Source organism: Mustela nigripes, chromosome 1 (assembly GCF_022355385.1).
Source record: "Mustela nigripes isolate SB6536 chromosome 1, MUSNIG.SB6536, whole genome shotgun sequence".
Taxonomy (NCBI): Eukaryota; Metazoa; Chordata; class Mammalia; order Carnivora; family Mustelidae; genus Mustela; species Mustela nigripes.
This window is the reverse complement of record NC_081557.1, coordinates 180,411,528-180,433,033: the sequence shown is the minus strand read 5'-3', so window position 1 is coordinate 180,433,033 and position 21,506 is coordinate 180,411,528. Positions and strand designations below refer to the sequence as shown.

At 34.9% G+C, this 21,506-nt stretch overlaps 1 protein-coding gene across 2 annotated transcripts in view; it reads right to left on the bottom strand.

Annotated features, from left to right (window-relative positions):
* The window catches only part of USP53 (ubiquitin specific peptidase 53), a 67,591-nt gene that overhangs the window by 20,010 nt on the left and 26,075 nt on the right, over positions 1 to 21,506 (bottom strand). For both annotated transcript variants that reach the window (XM_059377855.1, XM_059377860.1), the window contains exons 3-9: positions 20,552 to 20,644; positions 16,353 to 16,487; positions 13,387 to 13,500; positions 13,180 to 13,262; positions 10,425 to 10,530; positions 9,135 to 9,281; positions 8,193 to 8,342 (exon numbers count right to left, since the gene is read on the bottom strand). In XM_059377855.1, the coding sequence (XP_059233838.1) occupies positions 8,193 to 8,342; positions 9,135 to 9,281; positions 10,425 to 10,530; positions 13,180 to 13,262; positions 13,387 to 13,500; positions 16,353 to 16,487; positions 20,552 to 20,644 (828 nt within the window). The remainder of the gene's footprint in view (positions 1 to 8,192; positions 8,343 to 9,134; positions 9,282 to 10,424; positions 10,531 to 13,179; positions 13,263 to 13,386; positions 13,501 to 16,352; positions 16,488 to 20,551; positions 20,645 to 21,506) is intronic.

The window sequence follows — 21,506 nt, the reverse complement described above, 5'->3', positions numbered from 1 at the left end:
TTTTTTTTTTTTTTGGTAAATTGGGGTTGGGGGGAAGAGCAGAGGGGAAGAGAGAGAATCCTAAGCAGGCAACACATCTGGCACAGAATGCAACGTGGGGCTTAATCTCAAGAACCTGAGATCATGACGTGAGCTGAAATCAAGAATCTGATGCTTAACTGACTGAGCCATCCAGGTGTCCCCACTTCTGAGTATTAGCTAAGAGCAATGGGCAAAAAAAAATCATGTTCACATAAAAACTATTCATAATTCAAAAGGTAAATGGATAAATTGGCATGTAATGGAACACAACAATAAAAATGAACCACTAACAGAACATGAATCTTAAAAGGCATTATGCTTGGTAAAGGAAGCCAAACACAGAGAACTGAGACTGTGAGACACCATTCTTACAAAATTATAGAATGAGCCAGACTAATCTATAGTGAGATCGGTGATTTCCTGGAGCCCAGGGTGGGGGTGGGGGGTAAAGGACATGACAGAATTTTCTGGGGGATAATTGTGTAGGTTACATAGGTGTGTACACATTTGTCCATACCTATGTACAGGTGCATTTTAATGTTTGTAAACTATACCTCTAAAAAATTGATTCAAAACAAAATAAAACAAAAACCAACCAAATATAAAACAAAGCGTTCTAGAATACTGGCTTTGGTATAAAGGAGGGACCTTTAAAAATCCTAAGAGTTTTCTCAAACCACACATATTTAGCTATTTAACCTTCTTACCTTGGAATGTAAGATACTTGAGGAACAAGAGTAATTTGAAAACAAAACAAACCTAAACCTCAGAGTGACTATACATCCAACTCTTCCTTCAAATTTTGACCATTTAAACTACGTAGATAGAAAGGAGTGCCAAAATATTACTAAACACTGATTCAAGGTGGAACTTGCTGATAAATTGTCATACAAAAGTACTATAATTTGAGCAAAGTGTTTATTTTAGAATACCCAAATTTTTTCATTAGCTTTATTGAGTAGAATTTACATGGAAGAAAACTACTCAGTTATAGTATACCAGTCAATGAATTCTGCCAAATATATACATACAATCAAGTAGCTCCCCCTCTGCAGTGACTGGACCAATGATTTACTTTCTGTCACTTTGTTGTTTTCCTTTTCATGAGTTTTAATAAGCAGAATCATAGTTTCTTATGTCTCATTTCTTTCATTTACCATTTTGCTTTTCAGATTTGTCCACAATATTGCATGTATCAATAGTTCATTACTTTTTACTGCTGAGTATTATATTCCATTGAATAGTTATACCACACTTTGTTTATCCATTTACCTGTTGATGGACATTTGAATTGCTTCCAGTTTGGGTTATTATAAACAAAACTACTATAAACATTCAAGTACAAGTTTTGTGTGTTTTTACAGGAATGGAATCACTAGTATCTATGGTAAGTAATGTTTAAGTTATAAGAAATTCATAAAGTTTTCTAAAGTTCATTTTGTATTTCCATCACTCTTCTGTGAGAGATCTAGCTATTTCATATCTTCACCAACTCTTGGTATGGTCAGTCTTTTTAGTTTTAGCTATTCTTACACATGAGATATAGAATCTCACTGTGAGTTGAATTTGTATTACTTTACACGATTAATAATTTACTGAATATCATTTTTTAAGGGTAGGGACCCAGCTTCCTATGGTTCTTCACTCTTGGCCTCTCTCACACTGAGCCCACAGATTTTTTAAATTGCAGGATTTTTATTTAATAGAAAACTAAACCTTTATTTTAGTTACGCAAAAAAAAAGGCAATTACAACTAATAATGCATGCATGCAAAAATCTTGCAATTCTTTTTTTTCATTTTGATCTCTTTCCTTCTTTCATACCTATGACTGGACCCCAAATTCTCTTTCATCCCAAACTCCAAAAAGAACTTGTTTTACAGACTCAGACTTGGAAGACTATGCTGCCTCTCACCCTTCTCTTCTTTCCATGCCTGCTCTTTTTCTTCCTATTGATCAGTAGCTGTATGCCTTCAGCTAGGTTCTCTGGCTACTCAAGTCCTGATGTGTATTATAAAGGTTCAGGTCTTGATGTGGCAAAACAAAATGCGCTTCATGTCACAGGAGAGAAGAGAAGACCATGAGGGGATTCTCCTGTGAGGCAAGAAGATACTGTCAATACTTGTCTCACCTTGTCATGCCAGCTTTCCAGACTGCCCTTAATGTATTCCCAGAAGGCACCAGGGCACTATGAAGTAGTGGATACACCCAAAAACCCAGGAGTTACTCTGGGTTGTGGAGTCATTCACAGCTAAATGAGCCCTGAGAAGTCCTCATCCTACATAGTCCTTGTGACAATACTATTGAGTTTCTTTGCTAATATTAAGACACCTGAGTCAGATTACTTTTCTCATGACTTTCTCTAAAGGTAAGTAAGGTGAACAACTTCAGTATGGTGTGACCTTGGTAGCTCTCTGTAGATCTTCCTGGACCCACCTATTTTCCTTTCACTTGACCTTGCTGCTAAAAAATTTTTGGTAGAGTCAAAACACCAAAAAATACAAAACCCACTCTGGAAATAAACCTACTCAACTTTTTCTGGAGCAGAGCATCAACAGTTGTGGAGTCATAGAGGACAGCTCTCAGGGAGAGGGACACATCACAGTTGGGGAAAAGAAGAAGAAAAGGGGGGCGCCTGGGTGGCTCAGTGGGTTAAGCCGCTGCCTTCGGCTCAGGTCATGATCTCAGGGTCCTGGGATCGAGTCCCGCATCGGGCTCTCTGCTCAGCAGGGAGCCTGCTTCCTCCTCTCTCTCTCTCTCTCTGCCTGCCTCTCTGCCTACTTGTGATCTCTGTCAAATAAATAAATAAAATCTTTAAAAAAAAAAAAAAAGAAGAAGAAAAGGGATGTGGAGACCTTTAAGTTAAATTTACATGTCAAAGTTTGCCTGGGAGTCCTTATTCTCTCCTTTTCTCTACCTCCACTTCTGGATTAGTATCATAAGGAAAATGGTAGGCAAGTCACATATGTATCATGAGCATACTGTGTGTGTGTGTGTGTGTGTAATGTAATTTTTTTTAAGTTTTTATTTAAATTCCAGCTGGTTAACATACAGTGTTAGTCTCAGGTACATAATTTAGTGATTCAGCATTTCTACACAACACCCAGTGCTTATCACAAGTAAACTCCTTTGTCCCCTCCCCTCCTTTAACCATCAGTTTATTCTCTACAGTTAAGAGTCTGTTTCTAGGTTTGCCTCTCTTTTTCCCTTTGCTTGTTTGTTTTGTATGCTATTTGTCTTTCTCTGACTTATTTCACTTAGGTTAAGACTCTCTAGCTCCATCCATCTCATTGCAAATGGCAAGATTCCATTTTTTATAGCTGAGTAATATTCCATTGCATGCATGCATATATCCACCCCACTTCTTTTATCCATTCATCAGTCGATAACATTTGGACTCTTTCCAAAACTTGGCTATTATTGATAACACTGCCATGCACATATCCCTTTCAATTAGTTTTTCTGTGTTCATTGGATAAATACCTAGTAGTGCAATTGCTGGATCATAGGGTAGTTCAATTTTTAACTTTTTGAGGAACATCCACACTGTTTTCCAGAATGGGTACATCAGTTTACATTACCACCAACAGTGCAAGAGGGTTCCCCTTTTTCCACATCCTTACCAACATCTGTTGTTTCCTATGTTGTTGATTTTAGCCATTCTGACAGGTGTGAGGTGATACTCCATTATAGTTTTGATTTGCATTTCCCTGAATATCAGTGATGTTGAGCAGCTCGTCATGTGTCTATTGACCATCTGTATGTCTTCTTTGGAGAAATGCTCATGTCTTCTGCCCATTTTTTTTAATTGGATTATTCATTTTTTCAGGTGGTAAGTTTTATAAATTCTTTTTTTACTTTTAAAATTTTGTTTTTGCTTTATTTGTGGCTGTGACTTAAAAAAATAATTAAAAGGTTTTTTGAATACATTATAATGAATATTACAGAGCATCTTTCAATTGGAATACACGTAGATACTAAAAACTGGTTGTATTTGATGTAGTGTCAGTGCACAAAGCTTGTATTATCTATATTAAGTGAAATATCTTTAAAGGTACAGTTGTTTCTATAAAGTAATAACATCTTTTGATATTTTTTGAAGTTCTATTGTCAGCAGCAGCTACCAATTTCATTAACACAGTTAAAGTAATCTTTAACACATTTACATCAAAATTTCACATTGTAAGTCATTATCTGTGTTATATTAACCAGAACTTTATATGTTGGCATTCCTGTTCATGAACATTTGGAGGTAGCCAGTCTTTCTCAATTAACACAAAGCAATGAAGCAAATAGAAGTAACTCATATTTACTAAAGTTTCAGTTCTGTGTATTTTACTGTACTCAAATTCTTTGGATACTGGTAATATGCTTTCATATATTAACTACTATACTTATAGAACATGATAGATAATGGAGTTTACCACGAATTCAAGTGAGATTAATTAAATTTTTCTCCAATTCCTACTTTATGCAAAGTAGTGTGGAGAATGATGGTGGTTATGGTGAAGGATTGGGTAGAGAGAGGTAGGGATTTGAAACAAAATTCTCCCCTGCCTACTATTAGTATAAAAAGACTCTCATCAAGGAGTTTAACTAAAACTATGTGTTTAAAAATCTTTTATTATTTTTTTTTTTAGTGCAGATAACCCCTTGTTAGACCAGGTTAAAAAGAAAAAGGAAAGGAAACAGATAAGGGCACAAAAAAGTAGTCAAATAAAAAAACCTCAGATTGCATCATAATTAAGACTGTGTGTTGGGGCCAGAGAGATGGGGCAGAGAGAGGGAACGAGAGAGAGAAAGAGAATTTGCTAGGAAACATTTTGGATACTAACCCATTATCAGATATGTCATTTGCAAATATCTTCTCCCATTCTGTAGGCTGCCTTTTAGTTTTGTTAACTGTTTCCTTTGCTGTACAGAAGCTTTTTATTTTGATGAAGTCCCAAGAGTTTTGCTTTTGTTTCCTTTACCTCAGGAGACATATGCAGAAGGAAGTTGCTATGGCTAATGTCAAAGAGGTTACTGCTTGTGTTTTCCCTTAGGATTTTTATGCTTTCAAGTCTCATATTTACGTCTTTAATCCATTTTTAATTTATTTTTTGTATGGTGTAAGAAAGTGGTCCAGTTTCATTCTTCTGCATGTTGCTGTCCAATTTTCCCAACACCATTTGTTGGAAGAGACTTTTTCCCATTGCATTTTCTTTCTTGCTATCAAGATTAATTGACCATATAGTTCTAAGTTCCCTTCCTAGTTTCTATCCTGTTGCATTGATCTATGTCTGTTTTTGTGCCAGTACCATATTGTTTGATTACCACAGTTTTGTAATATAACTTGAAGTCCAGAATTGTGATGCATCCAGCTTTGCTTATCTTTTTCAAAGTTGTTTTGGCAATCTGGGGTCTTCTGTGGTTCCATATAAATTTTAGGATGGTTTCTTCCAGCTCTGTGAAAAATGCCTGTGGTATTTTGATAGGGATTACATTAAATGTGTAGATTGCTTTGGGTAGTAAGGACATTTTAACAATATTTGTTCTTCCATGAGCATGGATGTTTTTCCATTTCTGTCATCTTTAATTTCTTTCATGTGTGTTTTATAGTCTTCGGAGTACAGGTCTTTCAGCTCTTTGCTTACTTTTACTCTGATGTATCTTGTGGTTTTGAATGCAATTGTAAACAGGATTGATTTCTTGACTTCTTTTTCTGATGCTTTGTTATTGGTATATAGAAATGCTACAGATTTCTGTATATTTTGTATCCTGTGACTTTACTGAATTTGTGTATCAGTTCAGGCAATTTTTGGTAGAGTCTTTCAGATTTTCTATATAGAATATCATGTTATCTGCAAATAAAGTTTTCTTTTTCCTTACCAATTAGGATGCCTTTATTTCTTTTCATTGTCTGATTGCTTGGACTTCCAGTACTATGTTAAATTAACAGCAGTGAGAGTGGACATCCCTGTTAAGTTCCTGACTATACAGGAAAAATTCTGTTTTTTTCCCATTATGATGTTAGTTATGGGGTTTTTATATATGGCCTTTCCTACGTTGAGGTATGTTCCCTCTAAACCGATTTTGTTGAGGGCTTTTACCATTAATGGATACTGTACTTTGTTAAATGCTTTTTTTGCATTTACAGAAAAGATCAAAGGGTTCTTATCCTTTCTTTTATATTAATGTGGTATATTATGTTGATTGATTTGTGAATATTGAATCACCCTTGCAAACCCAGGAATAAATTCCACTTGACTGTGGTGACTGATTTTCTTTTTAATGTATTGTTGGATTCAGTTTGCTATTATTAAGTCCTACTGGTTGTTAGAACTTGCACAATTTGGCCCTTCTGGTTTTCAAAGCCAAATGTTAAAGCGATTTGTCTTCCCGGTGTGACAAGTCTGTTTCTCTCCCTTATCCTCACCAGCAAATGGCATATTTAAATTTATATTTTTGGGTAAATTTTGTTGTGTTGCTTTAAAATGTACTGTACTTCATTCTGGCATTTGCTAAATTATGTAGAACCATCTTGGTGCTTTAAAGGCTTCATTTTAAGCTTTTTATGTCAGGTACAGAGTAGTATTCAGTCTAGGTATAATTTAGCCCCAAAATTAAGGTGATAATTTTCTGAGGATTCTATCTGTTGCTCTTTGCATTGCAACATCTTTCTATTCTTGCTGGTGTGGATGCAAACGATTCTTAGCCCTATATGAATTTTAAAAATTGCCTGACTTTCTGTTTTCCAGTAATTCTTTCCCCAACCTTGTGCAGGTTTGGCAACACAATGTTGGATCCCTATTCAGCCAAAGATTAAATGTGATCCCTCTACCAATCTCCAGAACTTTCCCTCTGTGCAGTGTTCTTTCTGGTAATCTGTCCAGTGAAATTTAGCTATCTTAGCCTCCCTGAACTCCAATTTCGGTTTCCTCAACTCAGTGAGACTGCTTTATCTGAATCCCACCTCCCTGCACTGTAAAAACTACCTGTAGGTGGTAAACAGGAATAACCCTAGGGCTCATCTTGTTTCCTTTTTTCTGTTCAACTGCCTGCTGGCCAATGTCTAAAAAAGTTATTTTGTCTATTTGGTTTTCTAATTTTTAATACTGGAAGGGCTATTTCCATAGCAGTTCATCCTTCAAAGAAATAATTAGAAATCCACTAAATACTGAATATTTGAACTTCCGACTTAGTAATTCATAATGATGATAAATGGCCCTTTCTTATACATTAAAATGAAAGGAAATGGAATTGTACATCATTTGCTTAGCACAATGAAATAACTTGTACTTCTAAATCCATTTACTGCTTAATAATAGGATTCTCAAAGCCAATAAGCCTAGGCATAGTATTGACAAGATCAAGAGTTTTCATATGTGGCAAAATCTTAATCTCCTATAGAACTTAAAAAAAAAAAAATCAGGTATTGGCCTCTACACCTCTGAATTGAGAATTTAAGAGTCCAGGCAGATACACATTTTTCCAAAAGTTCCAAAGGTGACTCTGATAAATAGTCCTTATTACAAACTATTATTCACTAGTTTTCTAGATATTATAATGTTTGAATAAGTTACTGACCAAAAGAAAAAGTAACCATACCTAATTCTGAATAGCATATACAAAATCTAAAAAAGCAATCATAACAATTTAAAAAATAAGCAGATTTTCATCACTAATTATATAAAGCAATTGTGAATCATTCACAAAACAACTTTTTTATTATTCTGGAAAGGGACTGGTTTAAAAATTGGCTTTAAAATAAACCAGATTTCATGGGTGCTTGGGTGGTTCAATGGGTTAGAGCCTCTGCCTTCAGCTCGGGTCATGATCCCAGGGTCCTGGAATCGAGGCCCGAATTGGGCTCTCTGCTCGGCAGGGAGCCTGCTTCCCCTCCTATCTCTCTGCCTGCCTGTGATCTCTGTCTGTCAAATAAATAAATAAAATCTTTTAAAATAAATAAAATAAAATAAACCAGATTTCAAAAATTAATAAAAGGAAGTATGAACTTAACAATGCTATTATCATTAAGGTCATTTATTATTTTATATAAGAAATGTTTACATACCATCATTATTTTACATAATAATACTACATAATTTACATTTTATATTATTGTTTCATTTATTCCTAAAAAGTAAGAAGTCACAATAATTATCCTGGTTAGTGAAAGTGTCAACTTACCTCTTTCACATTTGCATCATCAAAAAATACCCATTTGGAACTCTTGGTATGAAAAGCAAAGGCACAATAATGTCGGCTGGTGTAGCAGATCATACCAACTAGATGAAGTTCACTATTTTTGGCATTTTCATCAGTAACTCTATAAAAAAGCTGTTCAAAAAAATAAAAATGTATATTTAATACTATATCTTTTTAAAAACAAGGAATAATAATTTGGTAAGTCAGGTATTTGACTATCTATGAAAAAATTTCTTATGCAAGCTTCCTTAATCCAATATTATATTAGTACAGAAGGTACCACTAAGATTGGACTGAACAGAATTATTATTAACTATTACTTACTATTAACTATAGCTATTAGCATTCCTCCAATAAAATGAATTCACTACAATTTAGTTCAGTAACCCAGTATCTTGACACTTTATATACATAAAACTGGAAATGTGAAGTATATTACACAATTCCCAATAATTTTTCATTGAATCACATATTTGAACATGCATTAAACATATTTTCTGAAATTGTCTAAAAGTTTAATTATAATATAAACCAATCAAATATTAAGATGTTATAAACATATAGAGATCAGTGCGCTGTAGATGCCCCCAGGTGCCCCAACTGAAGATGATTTTTGACTCTTTACTTTTCTAGGTTAATATTTATATTTTGTCATTACCACACTCACACACACACACATCATTATCATCACTCTAGAGTGATACAAAACTAGAGCATGAGACAGTTTATAACTGAAAGTCATTCCCAGTCTATGCAAGAAAGGCATTCCAGTTAGCTCAATTTGATGAATTTTATCAAGATTATATCTGAATATTATTTCCTTTAAGAAAATTTAGTTTTAAAAACAAAGTGTGTTATAATATATGAATACGTTTTATAATAATTTAAAAACAGAAAGGAAGAGAATGAAAACAGCTGAGATACCCCAGGAAGATAAAGATGTGTTGCTAGATTCCGAACAACATCTTCGGTCAAGTCAGAATGTTCAGAATCCCATACTAAACCAATTGTAACAATCTCTGGGCAATTCATTAAAACACGGCGAATTTTTATTTTTTGGCCACAGTTACTCTAAAGAAAAACACAAAAGGCACATTTTGAAATTACTGAAATAGATATACCATAAGTAATACCTTACAGTTTGTATTAAACAGTAACAACCTTCACATATATCAGAAAATTCTTTGTTCAGAATACTAAAATTCACTTTTATCCAGCTATTTGCTTAATTATTGATTAAATAGTAAGTTTGTTTTAAATCAAAGTACTTTCCTTCGGTATTTTTTAAACCTGCTACAATAAGAATTCAATCTAAAAAATGAGAAATAGAACACTGAGGTCATTAATAATATTACATTAGAAAAGAATGGTAGTGCTTATATGAAAATACAAAACTTTCTCTTTAGTCAAATGGTAGATTTCAGAACTTAAAAAAAATAATCAGGAGGCACCTGGGTGACTCAATCAGTTAAGTGCCTGACTCTTGATTTCAACTCAGGTCATGATCTCAGGGTGGTTGAGATCAAGCCTCACCTAGGGCTCCAAGCTCAGGAGGGAGTCTGCTTAACATTCTCTCTCTCCCTCTCCTCCGACCCCTCTCCTCCAGCCCTGCTTGCATGCACACGTGCGCCCTCTTTCTCTCAAAAAGAAAAAAAAAAAAATCAGCATACACTAACTTAAATCCTTCACGAAGAGTTTTTAAAGAAATAGTGTCGGGCGCCTGGGTGGCTCAGTGGGTTAAGCCGCTGCCTTCGGCTCAGGTCATGATCTCAGGGTCCTGGGATTGAGTCCCACATCGGGCTCTCTGCTCAGCCTGCTTTCTCCTCTCTCTCTGCCTGCCTCTCTGCCTACTTGTGATCTCTCTCTGTCAAATAAATAAATAAATAAAATAAAAAAATAAAGAAATAGTGTTGGGGGAACCAGGTGGTGGGTATTATAGAGGGCACAGATTGAATGGAGCACTGGGTGTGGTGCAAAAATAATGAATACTGTTATGCTGAAAATAAATTAAAAATAAATTCAAAAAAAAAAAAAAAAAAAGAAATAGTGCTCAAACAGCTCACATGGTTAAAGAGCTGCCTAAAAATAACACTGAAAAAATAAATTCTTAGAATCAAGCCCATGTATAGTTACTATTTACATGGTGATTTCTGAATATCTATTTTCAAATTTATAAACATAAAAGCACATTAATATTCTCCAAATTATACTTACAGGGCATTTCCTATAGTCATCAGTTGTATTTGCTGCTTGCAGCAATTCTGCAAACATTTCAGGCTTAAAACGTTCATGCCTTTCCATCATTCTTTCTACCTCGTTGCTACAAAACAAAGGAACAGTGTCAACGTGTCCTTTGAACTTTAGAGAGATCTAACAAATTATGCATGAAGAATATTAAGTTATCAATATGGGTATTTTATATGTTAAAACAGGTTCTGTTTGAAAAATTAACCATAAAGTAAATTTTCGTAGAGTGAAAAATTATGAAATTCGGCAGGTTAACTTATGATGAAAAAAATTAGGTCAAGAATAAAATAACACTAAATTTTACCATTGTTTGGAACTACATGAACGAGGTAGCAAGACGATCCTAGCTCTGTCTGGAGGTAGTTCTAAGTCAAATGTTTCTTTTACATTATTATTTAACAAAAAGGGATTTGAGTTTAAATTCTGGCCTAACAAGAACAAACAAATTGTTGGAAAGGCTTCCCCTCTGGCCTAAAGTTCTCAGAAACAAAGTTACCATTTTCAGCTAACAGAAGGCTCCTTTGCTGATTAATGCAGAAGTCAAAACCAAAACTATTTAGGTCAGGCTTATGCCTTATGCTAAGCATTTCATTACAGCCTAGGCAAGATATCTGTGCCACTTTTTGTTTAGTCCATTTTAGAATCAAATTTTTATATAGCAAGGTATTAAGTATCTTTAAACAACTATTTAAAGACTTCCAAAAAGATATGTCATATAAGTTCAAATATCCTTACTACTTTCCATTCTAGATGCTCTGGTTCTGCTTGGTGGTAATATTAACTATCTTAGAGCTAGATATATTTAACAGTTCCATGGTTTAATATACAGTATTCAATAACAACTAAAAGCATCTATTCTTCTAAAACACTTCACAAGTATATTAGAAAGCACTAAATCTGATAAGCTTGTTCAAACTGAACATTTAAAATGATGTTTTTGTTAACATTATAAGTAATGATTTATGTGAAGCCTGGAATTCTGTAATTGGTATTCAATACTTATTACCAATACAAAGGTGATTATAGTTGTCACTTAAACAACATGGGGTAAGGGGTGCCAACCCTCACACAATCCAAAATCCGCATATAACTTCTGACACTCCCCTCAAAGTTAACTACTAATGGCCTACTATTAACTGGAAGCCTTACCAATAATAATCAATTAACACACACGTCCTGTTATATGTATTATATACTATATTCTTGCCAAAAATGCTGGAGAAAAGGAAATGTCACTAAGAAAATTATAAAGGGGGCACCTGGATGGCTCGGTCAATTGAGTGTCTACTTGATCTCAGCACAGGTCTTGAACTCAGGGTTATGAGATCAAGCCCTGCATTGGTCTCCACAAACAGTAGGGAGTCTGCCTGAGATTCTCTCCCTCTCCCTCTCCCTCTGGCCCTCCTTCTGCTTGCACATGCATGCGCTCTCTCTAAAATAAATAAATCAATCTTAAAAAAAAAAAAAAAGAAGAACATCTAAGGAAAAGACAACACATTTGCAGTACTGTACATTGATTATTGAGAAAAATCTGCATCTAAGTGGACCTGTGCAGTTCAAACCTGTGTAATTGAAGGGTCAACCATAATTAGAATTCAAAGTCTGGTTTCTTGCAATTGATGGTGTGGACCAGGGAGAGACTGATGGGGCTCCAACTCTTGTTACATAAGATACTGAATCAGAGCACTGTCATTTTATATAAGAGTTTCAGAGTAGAGTTAAAATTTTACGGTTTTTAATGTGTGGCCTATCCTTGTTCAAATGCCATCCTACTTTTCATACAAAGTGAAAAAAAATGAATCTATAATTGACTGAATTTTAGGGAATGGTTCCCTAAAACTATGCTCCCAAACTCTGGATATATTAAGACACTAAACACACTCAAATAATCAAATTGCTATTATTCAATAATCTTCAAGAAATATTGTGTCATATCCAAAAACCCAAGAAGTTTAATAATATAATGAAACAAATAAGCATCTGATATTTATTTTGCACAATGATAAAAATATTGGTTACTAAATTACCATTTAGTAACTGCTATACTAATGTACTGATAATTATTGATCCATGTGTTGTTTTTTATATCAAAATACCTATACATATTTATGATTTTATTCAATGTTCCTATTAAATATTTATATTTTCAAATATCTATTCAAAAGTGTTTAAACTACTCTTATTATGTAAAGTCTAGGGATCTTTTTGGATCCCTAACTCACTAATGTTTCATGAGCAGGGAAGGAGGGGACAGGCAAGCTGTCAAATTTTTATTTCAGGTGAATGTTGAGGCCCTAAATGCAATAAATCTAATGGAGAATTAATTTCACCTTTTCTTTCTTTTCTCCTTACCCTGGCTTCCATCACCATGAAGGGACATGGAGCTAAAGAGAAACACTGTTACTACAAAGATAACACCTTAGCAAAAATGAAGAAATCACATGCAGCTCCATTTTACACTGAACTTGTTGTCATTTTAAGGTCTCCTTTGCAATTCCCAAAACTTGCTATAAACATAAAGAGATACAAATTTTGACTAATATTTGGAAATTTCATCAAGTATATGTTTTTAACCAAATCAGAAACAGCTAGCTGAGCTGGACATCACTCAGCACCTCTGATGGTTGAGTATTTTCAGGTCTAAGATAGCTGATATTCACATACATTATTGTTCTATAAAATAAATGCTCAATGTGGTAAACATGTTTTAACAGGCTCTCACCATAGGGCTGTTGTAGAAATGTACCGCACAAATTCTGTAAAAGGTAGAGGATCTGATGATGCTCCACAGCTGCGACACACACACTACAGGGAAGAACATATGTTTGATTAATCAACCATAAAACATAAATATAATACTATGTTACATATTATACATATATAAATGTATGCAAACAGAGTAACTAATGAAGTGGTTGAGCCATCTCACCTGTTCATACAGGGTCATAGCAAACTTCTGGTGAGTGATACAAGATTTAGAGGTGCACATGTCTGCATCTCTGCTTGGCACTATATGGAAATGAATCCTCTCCAATATATTTTCCTAATTTAAAAAATTAAATGACAAATGAGTTGTGAAACTTACAGATGACACATACAGTATAGCTCTTTTAAACTTTACAAATTTAAGAATCTTTTTAAGGGGCTGCCTGAGTGGCTCAGTTGTTAAGCGTATGCCTCTGGCTCAGGTCATGATCCAAGGGTCCTAGGACCCTGCTCAGGGTCCTGCTCCCTGCTCGGAAGGAGGTCTGCTTCTCCCTCTCCCACTCCCCCTGCTTGTGTTCCCTCTCTGTCAAATAAATAAATAAAATCTTTAAAAAAAAAAAAAAGAATCTTTTTAAGATTTTTTCAAAGTGTTTAACAGTGTCATACATACTGTCAGCTTTTCAGCTTTCCTCTTTAATCAACCCTTCAAATGCTGTGCAATTACTCACCTTTTGTAGCATTCACTCTTAAAAAAGTTTAATGAAAAAATGTATGCAAAACAGAGTAACTAATGAAGTGTTATAATATAACATCATTTTAATAAATATTTTTAAAATCCTTTAAAATCAATTCATGGTGGCTGACATCTAGAATTTAATATTAGAAAACATAAGTTTCCTATGTTTTCAGCATTCTCACATTAAGAAAAGCAGTTATTCTTTCAAAAATCCTACTTGGAACATTTTTATAGTCTCTATAACTCACATTAAATAGCAATCATAAAGGTTTACAATACCTACACTAACATCCTAATGCAAGGAATCTGTCCGGCAAACAAATTTCAAATTTGTAATACAGATCAATAAGGAGTATTTATTTCTTTAACAAGTAATCCTTCTTTTTGGATTGCAAAGCTTATCCAATGGATTTTTTTTTTAAGATTTCTTTTATTTATTTGACAGAGAGAAAGACAGCAAGATAGGGAACACAAGCAGGGGGAGTGGGAGAGGGAGGAGGAGGAGAAGCAGACTTTTCACAGATCAGAGAGCCCAACAGCAGGCTCGATCCCAGAACTCTGGGATCACAACCTAAGCTGAAGGCAAAGCCTTAAAGACTGAGTCAACCAGGCACCCCTCCAATGGATTCTTTTAATTAGCTAACTTACCCGGCTTCTGCCTAGGAAATTTAAAAGCATTCAATTATTTAAGCCTAAATTTCTAGATAGTCCACAAATTATCATATCACTTACTAGTACATTTCATTTAAATGAAAATAAACTATAAAGTTTGGTATTGTACAAAATATATTTATATTTTAAGTGATGGATCAATTAGAAACATGAGAAATATGAAAAACATATTTTATGACTATGTGTGCTGTTTTTGAAACATTTTAATCAACATGAAAAGTATGCTAAGCAGTGGATTAGTCAAAGAGCTTTGCATCTATCCAAGGAAACAGTAAAGATGATCATTAAGGAAATAACAACAGGGGCACTTGAGTTGCTAGTCAGTTAAGTGGCCGTTCTTGGTATCAACTCAGGTTATGATCTCAGGGTCCTGGTATCAATCCCTGTTTTGAGCTCCACACTCAGCGGGGAGTCTGCTGAGGGATTCTCTCCCCCTCACCCCCGCCTCAGCCTCTCCTCCCACTTGTGTGTGTGTGCAAGTGTGAGCACATACATGCACACATTCTCTCTCTCAAATAAATAAATCTTTAAAAAAATGAGAATAACCTATAAATGCCAATTGAATTCTACAGATAGTAAATTCTACAGAAATCCAGTGAATTTTTTTTCAAAGATTTTATTTATTTATTTGACACTCAGAGATCACAAGTAGGCAGAGAGGCAGGCAGAGAGAGAGGAGGAAGCAGGCTCCCCGCTGAGCAGAGATCGAGATGCGGGGCTCGATCCCATGACCCTGAGATCATGACCTGAGCCGAAGGTAGAGGCTTTAACCCACTGAGCCACTCAGGCACCCCAAAATCCAGTGAATTTAAAAGACATACTTTAGAAATAGAACAACCTACATTAGGAAGAAAAATTACAGGAGGAAATAAAGAGGTAAACTGGAGTTTAACTGTAAATGGCCTTAAATGTCAGAAGAGTCCAGACTGAAGTCACAAGAATATCTGAAGGGCAAAGATTAATCTAAAGAAAATTTTATTAATCTGTTGGCCACTAAAAAACACTGTAAGGGGATAGGCTGAAAGATACAAGAAAGGAGGCTTAAATAATGCTGAGAGTAGGGGCCCAAACTATTAAGAAGTGGTGTCAGGAAAACAACGTGTCAAGGAAAACCTTAAAAGATTTACTGATGAAATAAATAGAATTTTTAAATAGATATAAGACTATGAAAAAAAAAGTTTACCTCTTTAAATATATGTAACACCTGCAACACTGACACATTTAATAATCAACACATATTTTAGAAGGTATGTGTGGTTTAGTTACTATTCAAAGGAATGCTCTACTTATAAATATGGTGGTAAAACAGAGACTTGGAACATCAACCCCAGTTAATGATTCTCAATCCAGAGTGAGGTGTATAACAGAACGGCTGCCCCTGATAGCTGCCCACCAAGCTCCTCTTCTCTCCCAAAGAGAATCATTGTATGTAACGAGAAATGCTACTTCTGGGAATGCAATATTGCACATATCAACACTGCGGAGGCAGAATACTGACTTAAGTGACATAATTCATGTTTAATAAATGTTTTTTTCTAATAAATAAATTTTAAAATATTCCAGGAGTCTAATAGCCAATAAAAATGACAGCAGCACAAATAACCAAAATCAAAAGTCATGAGATTTAAACTGAGCTCTGAAGGGCAGGTAAGACATGGATCCAGTGAACAGTTATGACTTGTTTCCATTGTTAAAAATTTATGTTTCATTAACCTTGATATTTGTATCATTTAAGGAAAACAAACTACTGTCCTGATTTAAGGATTATCCAAAATACTTACAAAGCACTCTGCAGCATCATCCATAAGGCCCAACTGAAATCGCTGCTCATCTTTAAAGCTCTCTGCTAGAGCGTGCCTTATGTTATCCGAGGGAAGTGCTTTTTCTCGACTGTGTTGAAACTGTGCAAATATATTCTGGGGACCAACAAGTACATCAGTAAGTGTAAAGCCAACCACTAAAGAAACATGTCAGTAACTTCATTATAACACAGTGAAACTTACAGCTATACCCAGAAACTAGTAGTATTTTGCTCTAAAATTCCATATAAAGATTATCTGTCTCAGTAATGTACAGAAATGGTTGCCCCAGCCTTGAAATCAAATGTTAGTGTGCACAGAATTCTCAGTTCCCATCCTCGAGGTTTCTAATTGAGTATGCTGAAGTGAGGACAATTTTTAACTGTTCCCCAGCTTATTCTGATCTAAACTGTTTAAGGAAGAGTTCTGAGATAAGTTGCTAGAAGTCTAAAAGTATGCTATAAGGAATTAAAATTATGTTAACCAAAACTAAATACATAATCACATAAAAATTAGTGGGAACTCACTAGTCTTTTAAAAAAAAAGTAGCTTGGGGCACCTGGATGGCTCAGTTGGTTAAGCATCTGCCCATCTGCCTTCAGCTCAGGTCATGATCTCACGGTTCTGGGATTGAACCTGGCATCAGGCAGGAGTCTGCTTCTTCCTCTCCCACTTCCCCTCCCCTGATTCCTTCTCTCTCTCTCTCTCAAATAAATAAATAAAATCTTAAAAACAAAAAACATAGCTTAAATGAACTTTAATAATTTTTTTTCTTCCTAAATAAACCCCAGAAAATGACAAACCCTGGTTTAAAAATAAACATCAAATAACTTCAATACAATTAAAATTTCCCACTATTTAAATTTGCCTCTAAAAACTGACACTCTACAATTTGCATGAAGTCAGAAAAGATGAGCCACCCAGGCATCCCTGACTTTTAATTTTTGAAGAAAATTTTTTTTTCAAATTATCAGTTTTCCTCACTTAGAGCATTATTTCTAACCCAAGCCTAAGAAATACTGGAAACACTCAAGAATATGTGATTATAGGTGTTAATCTGGTTTTTCATTTTCCTTATTGAATTCAAATAAGATAAACTTTTTAATAAGTTCCAGTTTTATGACAATCATCTTAGGTGGGGGAAAGTGGGGAGGGGGAGGAGGTTTTCAGTGACAACCTACCAAATAAGGATTGGCCATATCAAATTCTTAATTAGCCTAAGGGATATGTCACCTCAAAAACATTTTTTTTTCCTCAGGTCAATATATGGTAGGGTAGGAAAACATTTTAAAAATCTGTTTCACTACTTCCAAAAAATGTACTTTATAAATAAATAAAAAATTGAAGAATAATGATGCTAAATGATATTAGATATCCAGATCTATAATTTTCTAATTATAATTACAGAATGAAAAAATAAAAAAATATTTTCAGATGTCATTGGTTATTCAGGTAATTAACTTTTCAAGATAATGCTTGAAATATTAATCCTACGCCTGAATGTCACTCATTTGTTATCTGTTTTCTGTTTAGTATATGTGAGGCACCTTCACTAGAAAACAGAAAAACCCTGCCCTCATGGGGCACACATTCTAGTTATAGTAAGGAGAAAGTAAGTAATTATATAGTATGTCAGTCTGTGACAAAATAGAGAAAAAGAAAGAAATAAAATACAAGAGAGAAAAATAAAGTATTATAAATAGAAATAGAGATACTGAGAGTAAGAAGAGGTTAACTATTACCTAGGGTAGTCAGGGAAGGCCTTACTGATGTCCTCATTTGAAGACTGGCATAAAGGAAACAGGGTGTTAGCCACAAAAACATCTAGAAGAAAAGCACTGTAGACAAAAGGAATAATAATGAAAATAGTCAGAGATGGAAGCCAGCTCTGAGAAACTGCAAGAGGCAGCCAGTCTGGCTAAAGTGCTGTATCTGAGACAGTGAGAGAGTGAGAGAGACAGAGAGAGAGAGAGATAATGTTTTGGGCTAGTGGGGAGGCAGGCAGGTGATTGTGTAAGGCTATGAAAGATTCAGGCTAGAAATTTTAACTATACTCATTTTACAACTGGACAAAATATTCAAAATTGACTGTCGTGTAAATAAAATGTGATACTGTAACCTGATCTAAGTTCATTCTTCATCCCCTAACAATAACCCTATTTTGCCAGTTTCTAAAAAAGAGAATATAAAATTGCCTTCTTTGGTGATTTATATTCAGGAGTATAAATCAAAATAAAGCAGGAAAATGGCACTTTATTTTCTTGCATGTATATGTGTGTGTAAGAGTATTCAAGAATGTAAAATAATGAAATATTTATCTCTGAAACATGTCAATAAAATTTTAAATTCTTGGGCAAATGAGATGCTAATCGATACATGACTCCCTGTTTCTGCTTTTGCCTCTCTTCTACTTATTCCCATCCAAGAAGCCAAAGAGATCTAGTCCAAACATTCTATCTAGTTAAAACAGATTATATCACTCTTCTACTCGAAACAATCCAGAGACTTCCTAAATTACTCAGGAGAAAAAGCCAAGTTCCTAACAAAGGTCTAGAAGGAACTACACAATACGGACTCCTGTTCCAGTTATTTATTGCTCCATAACAAACCATTGTAAAACTACATTACTAAAAATAACATTTACTATGATTACAAATCATTAATTTTGGTAAGGTCAACTCAACTCTGCTCCATTAATTTTGGTAAATACAACTCGATACTGGGACCTAGAACAATCTAAAGGTTGCTCACTTACACTGAACATCACTTACACTGATGCTGGTTGTTAACGCTGCCTATCCACTTAGACTTCTGGTTTAGTTGCGGCTAACTTGGCTTCCTCACTTCATGACAGCTCACTCCCAAGAATGACAGCCCAAAAGACAAAGCCAGATGGAAATTTTATCACCTTTTCAAATGTCTGCAGTGTCATTTCTGCCATTCTATTTGGTGGGAATGAATCCTTAAGGCCAATCCATATTCAAAGAATAGACTCCACTTTTTGATAAAAAGGGTGCAGAAGAGAGGCACATGGGTTGCTCAGTTGTTTAGGTGTCCAACTCTAGATTTCAGCTCAGGTCATGAGCTCAGGGCTCTGAAATCAAGCCCCATATCGGGCTCTATCTTGGGCATGAAAACCTGTCTAGGATTCTCTCTCCCTCTCTCTCTCTCTGCCCCTCTCCTCCTCATGCTCTCTCTTTCTTAAAAAAACAAAGCAAAACAAAACAAAACTGCAAAGAATGTGCAGACATGTTTTATTTTATTTTTAAAGCTTTTATCTATCTATTTATTTATTTATTTTGAGCTCACAGGAGTTGGGGGGAAGGAGAATGGAAGAGAAAAAATCCTTAAGCAGCAGCCTGCTGAGCACGGAGCCCAAGGTGAAGCTCCTCGATGTCAAGACACTGAGATCATGACCCCAGCCAAAAGTAAGAGTCTGACACTTACCCAACTGAATTACCCACACACCCCTGCAGACAGGTTTTAAATAACCACAACTCACCTTACTTCTGAGCTCACCTCTTATCAGTCTTCCCCTTACTCATAAAGCTTCTGACACCCAGGTTTCCCTGAATGTGTCACGTACACCCACCTCAGGGTCTTTGCAATTACTGTTTCCCTGCTTGCCTGGAATGCTTCACTCTATCATCTTTTCCAAGTAATGGTTTAAACTTTCCCAGTGAGGCTTTCCTGACTATTCAACATACTCTATTATTCCCTTTCCCTGATTTATTTTTCCCTCTTTGTAGTTACTACCATCTAACACACTTTATATTTTGTTTACTTGTTTTCTCCTCCCCTATAAGAATATCAGATCCATGAGAACAGTTTTTATCACCTTGTTCACTGCTATATCATCAGTAACCAAAGTAGTGCACAAAATTCAGTAGTAGTTCAAAATCCATTTCATAAAATGAAAAAAGAATTGTTCCAAAATGAAAAATGTAATATTCTTAATGTTTTTATACTACTTAGAATATTAATTTTAACTTTCTTTACATAAGAGTGGAAAAAAAAATCCATACACTTGAATAAATCAACTTTAAGAATTCACCTTCAAAGCTCTAAGTCACTTGACAATGAACTTTAATTTCAAGTAAACTGACCAAATTAACTATCAAATAAAATTAAATTTTTGGCAAAACAATTAATAGTAATTTTCCATAATATTAAAAGGTTACCTTCAATGCACAAAATATGCAGGCATCTCCCTGACAAACATGTCCAGTTAGAACCCGCAAGCTTCGTCGGAATATATCCAATTGCCACAAAACCTAAAAAATTATAAGAAAGAAACAGTGAAGAAAGAAATACAGTAAGATTTTTTTCCCTGTAATAAAAGGCAGATTTGACTTAGACTGCAGAAGGCTAACAACTTATTTTAATCTCTTGTGCACAATCAGACATATATAAGCACTGAAACAGCAAGATTGAAACTGCTATACACATGCAATGAATACATAAAAGAGGGATTTAGAGGGTATTCCTATTGATTCACATGTCAAAACTGACAGGCAGAGAGTTAAGAAAAAACTAATTCCTCAGTTAAGGATTTTATATGAACAGGAAACATGGGACACTGAATGGAGGTCTTGGCAGTGACATGAAAGAGGAAGTGATTATAATACTTGGAACAGACTGAACTTTAGGAAGGAAATATAATTGGAGTTGAAAGCCAGGGTGTATCAAATAAGGGTCAGTAAGGAACAGCCAGAAAAAAAGGTGAGCAGAGGCTTGTGGCCTTGTGTATTGAATGACAAGGCGGCCAGCTGTGTAGTAACTGGGGGACAGTACAGTAAAATGCATCAGTTAAGGAATAATATGAATATAATTTGCTGCAATTATCCATTCATCATTTGCTACTAAAAGAAAAAAGCAAACAAAAAACACTAAGTGTTTAAATAAAATCCGTCCAGTATTTAAAATCTAAAAAAATCTGAAAACTATAAAGTGAGGATAGCTCTGCCTGCCTCATGGTGTTCTTATAGGGATTAAACAATATGTACTACTATATAAAATGCTTAGAGGCTGGAATGCAATGTACACCAGCTGCTAATTGTTGCCGTAATTACTATTACAACAAACAGACTTCCAAGTCTCCCTATATCTTTCAGTCATTTCGGGAAATAATATAAC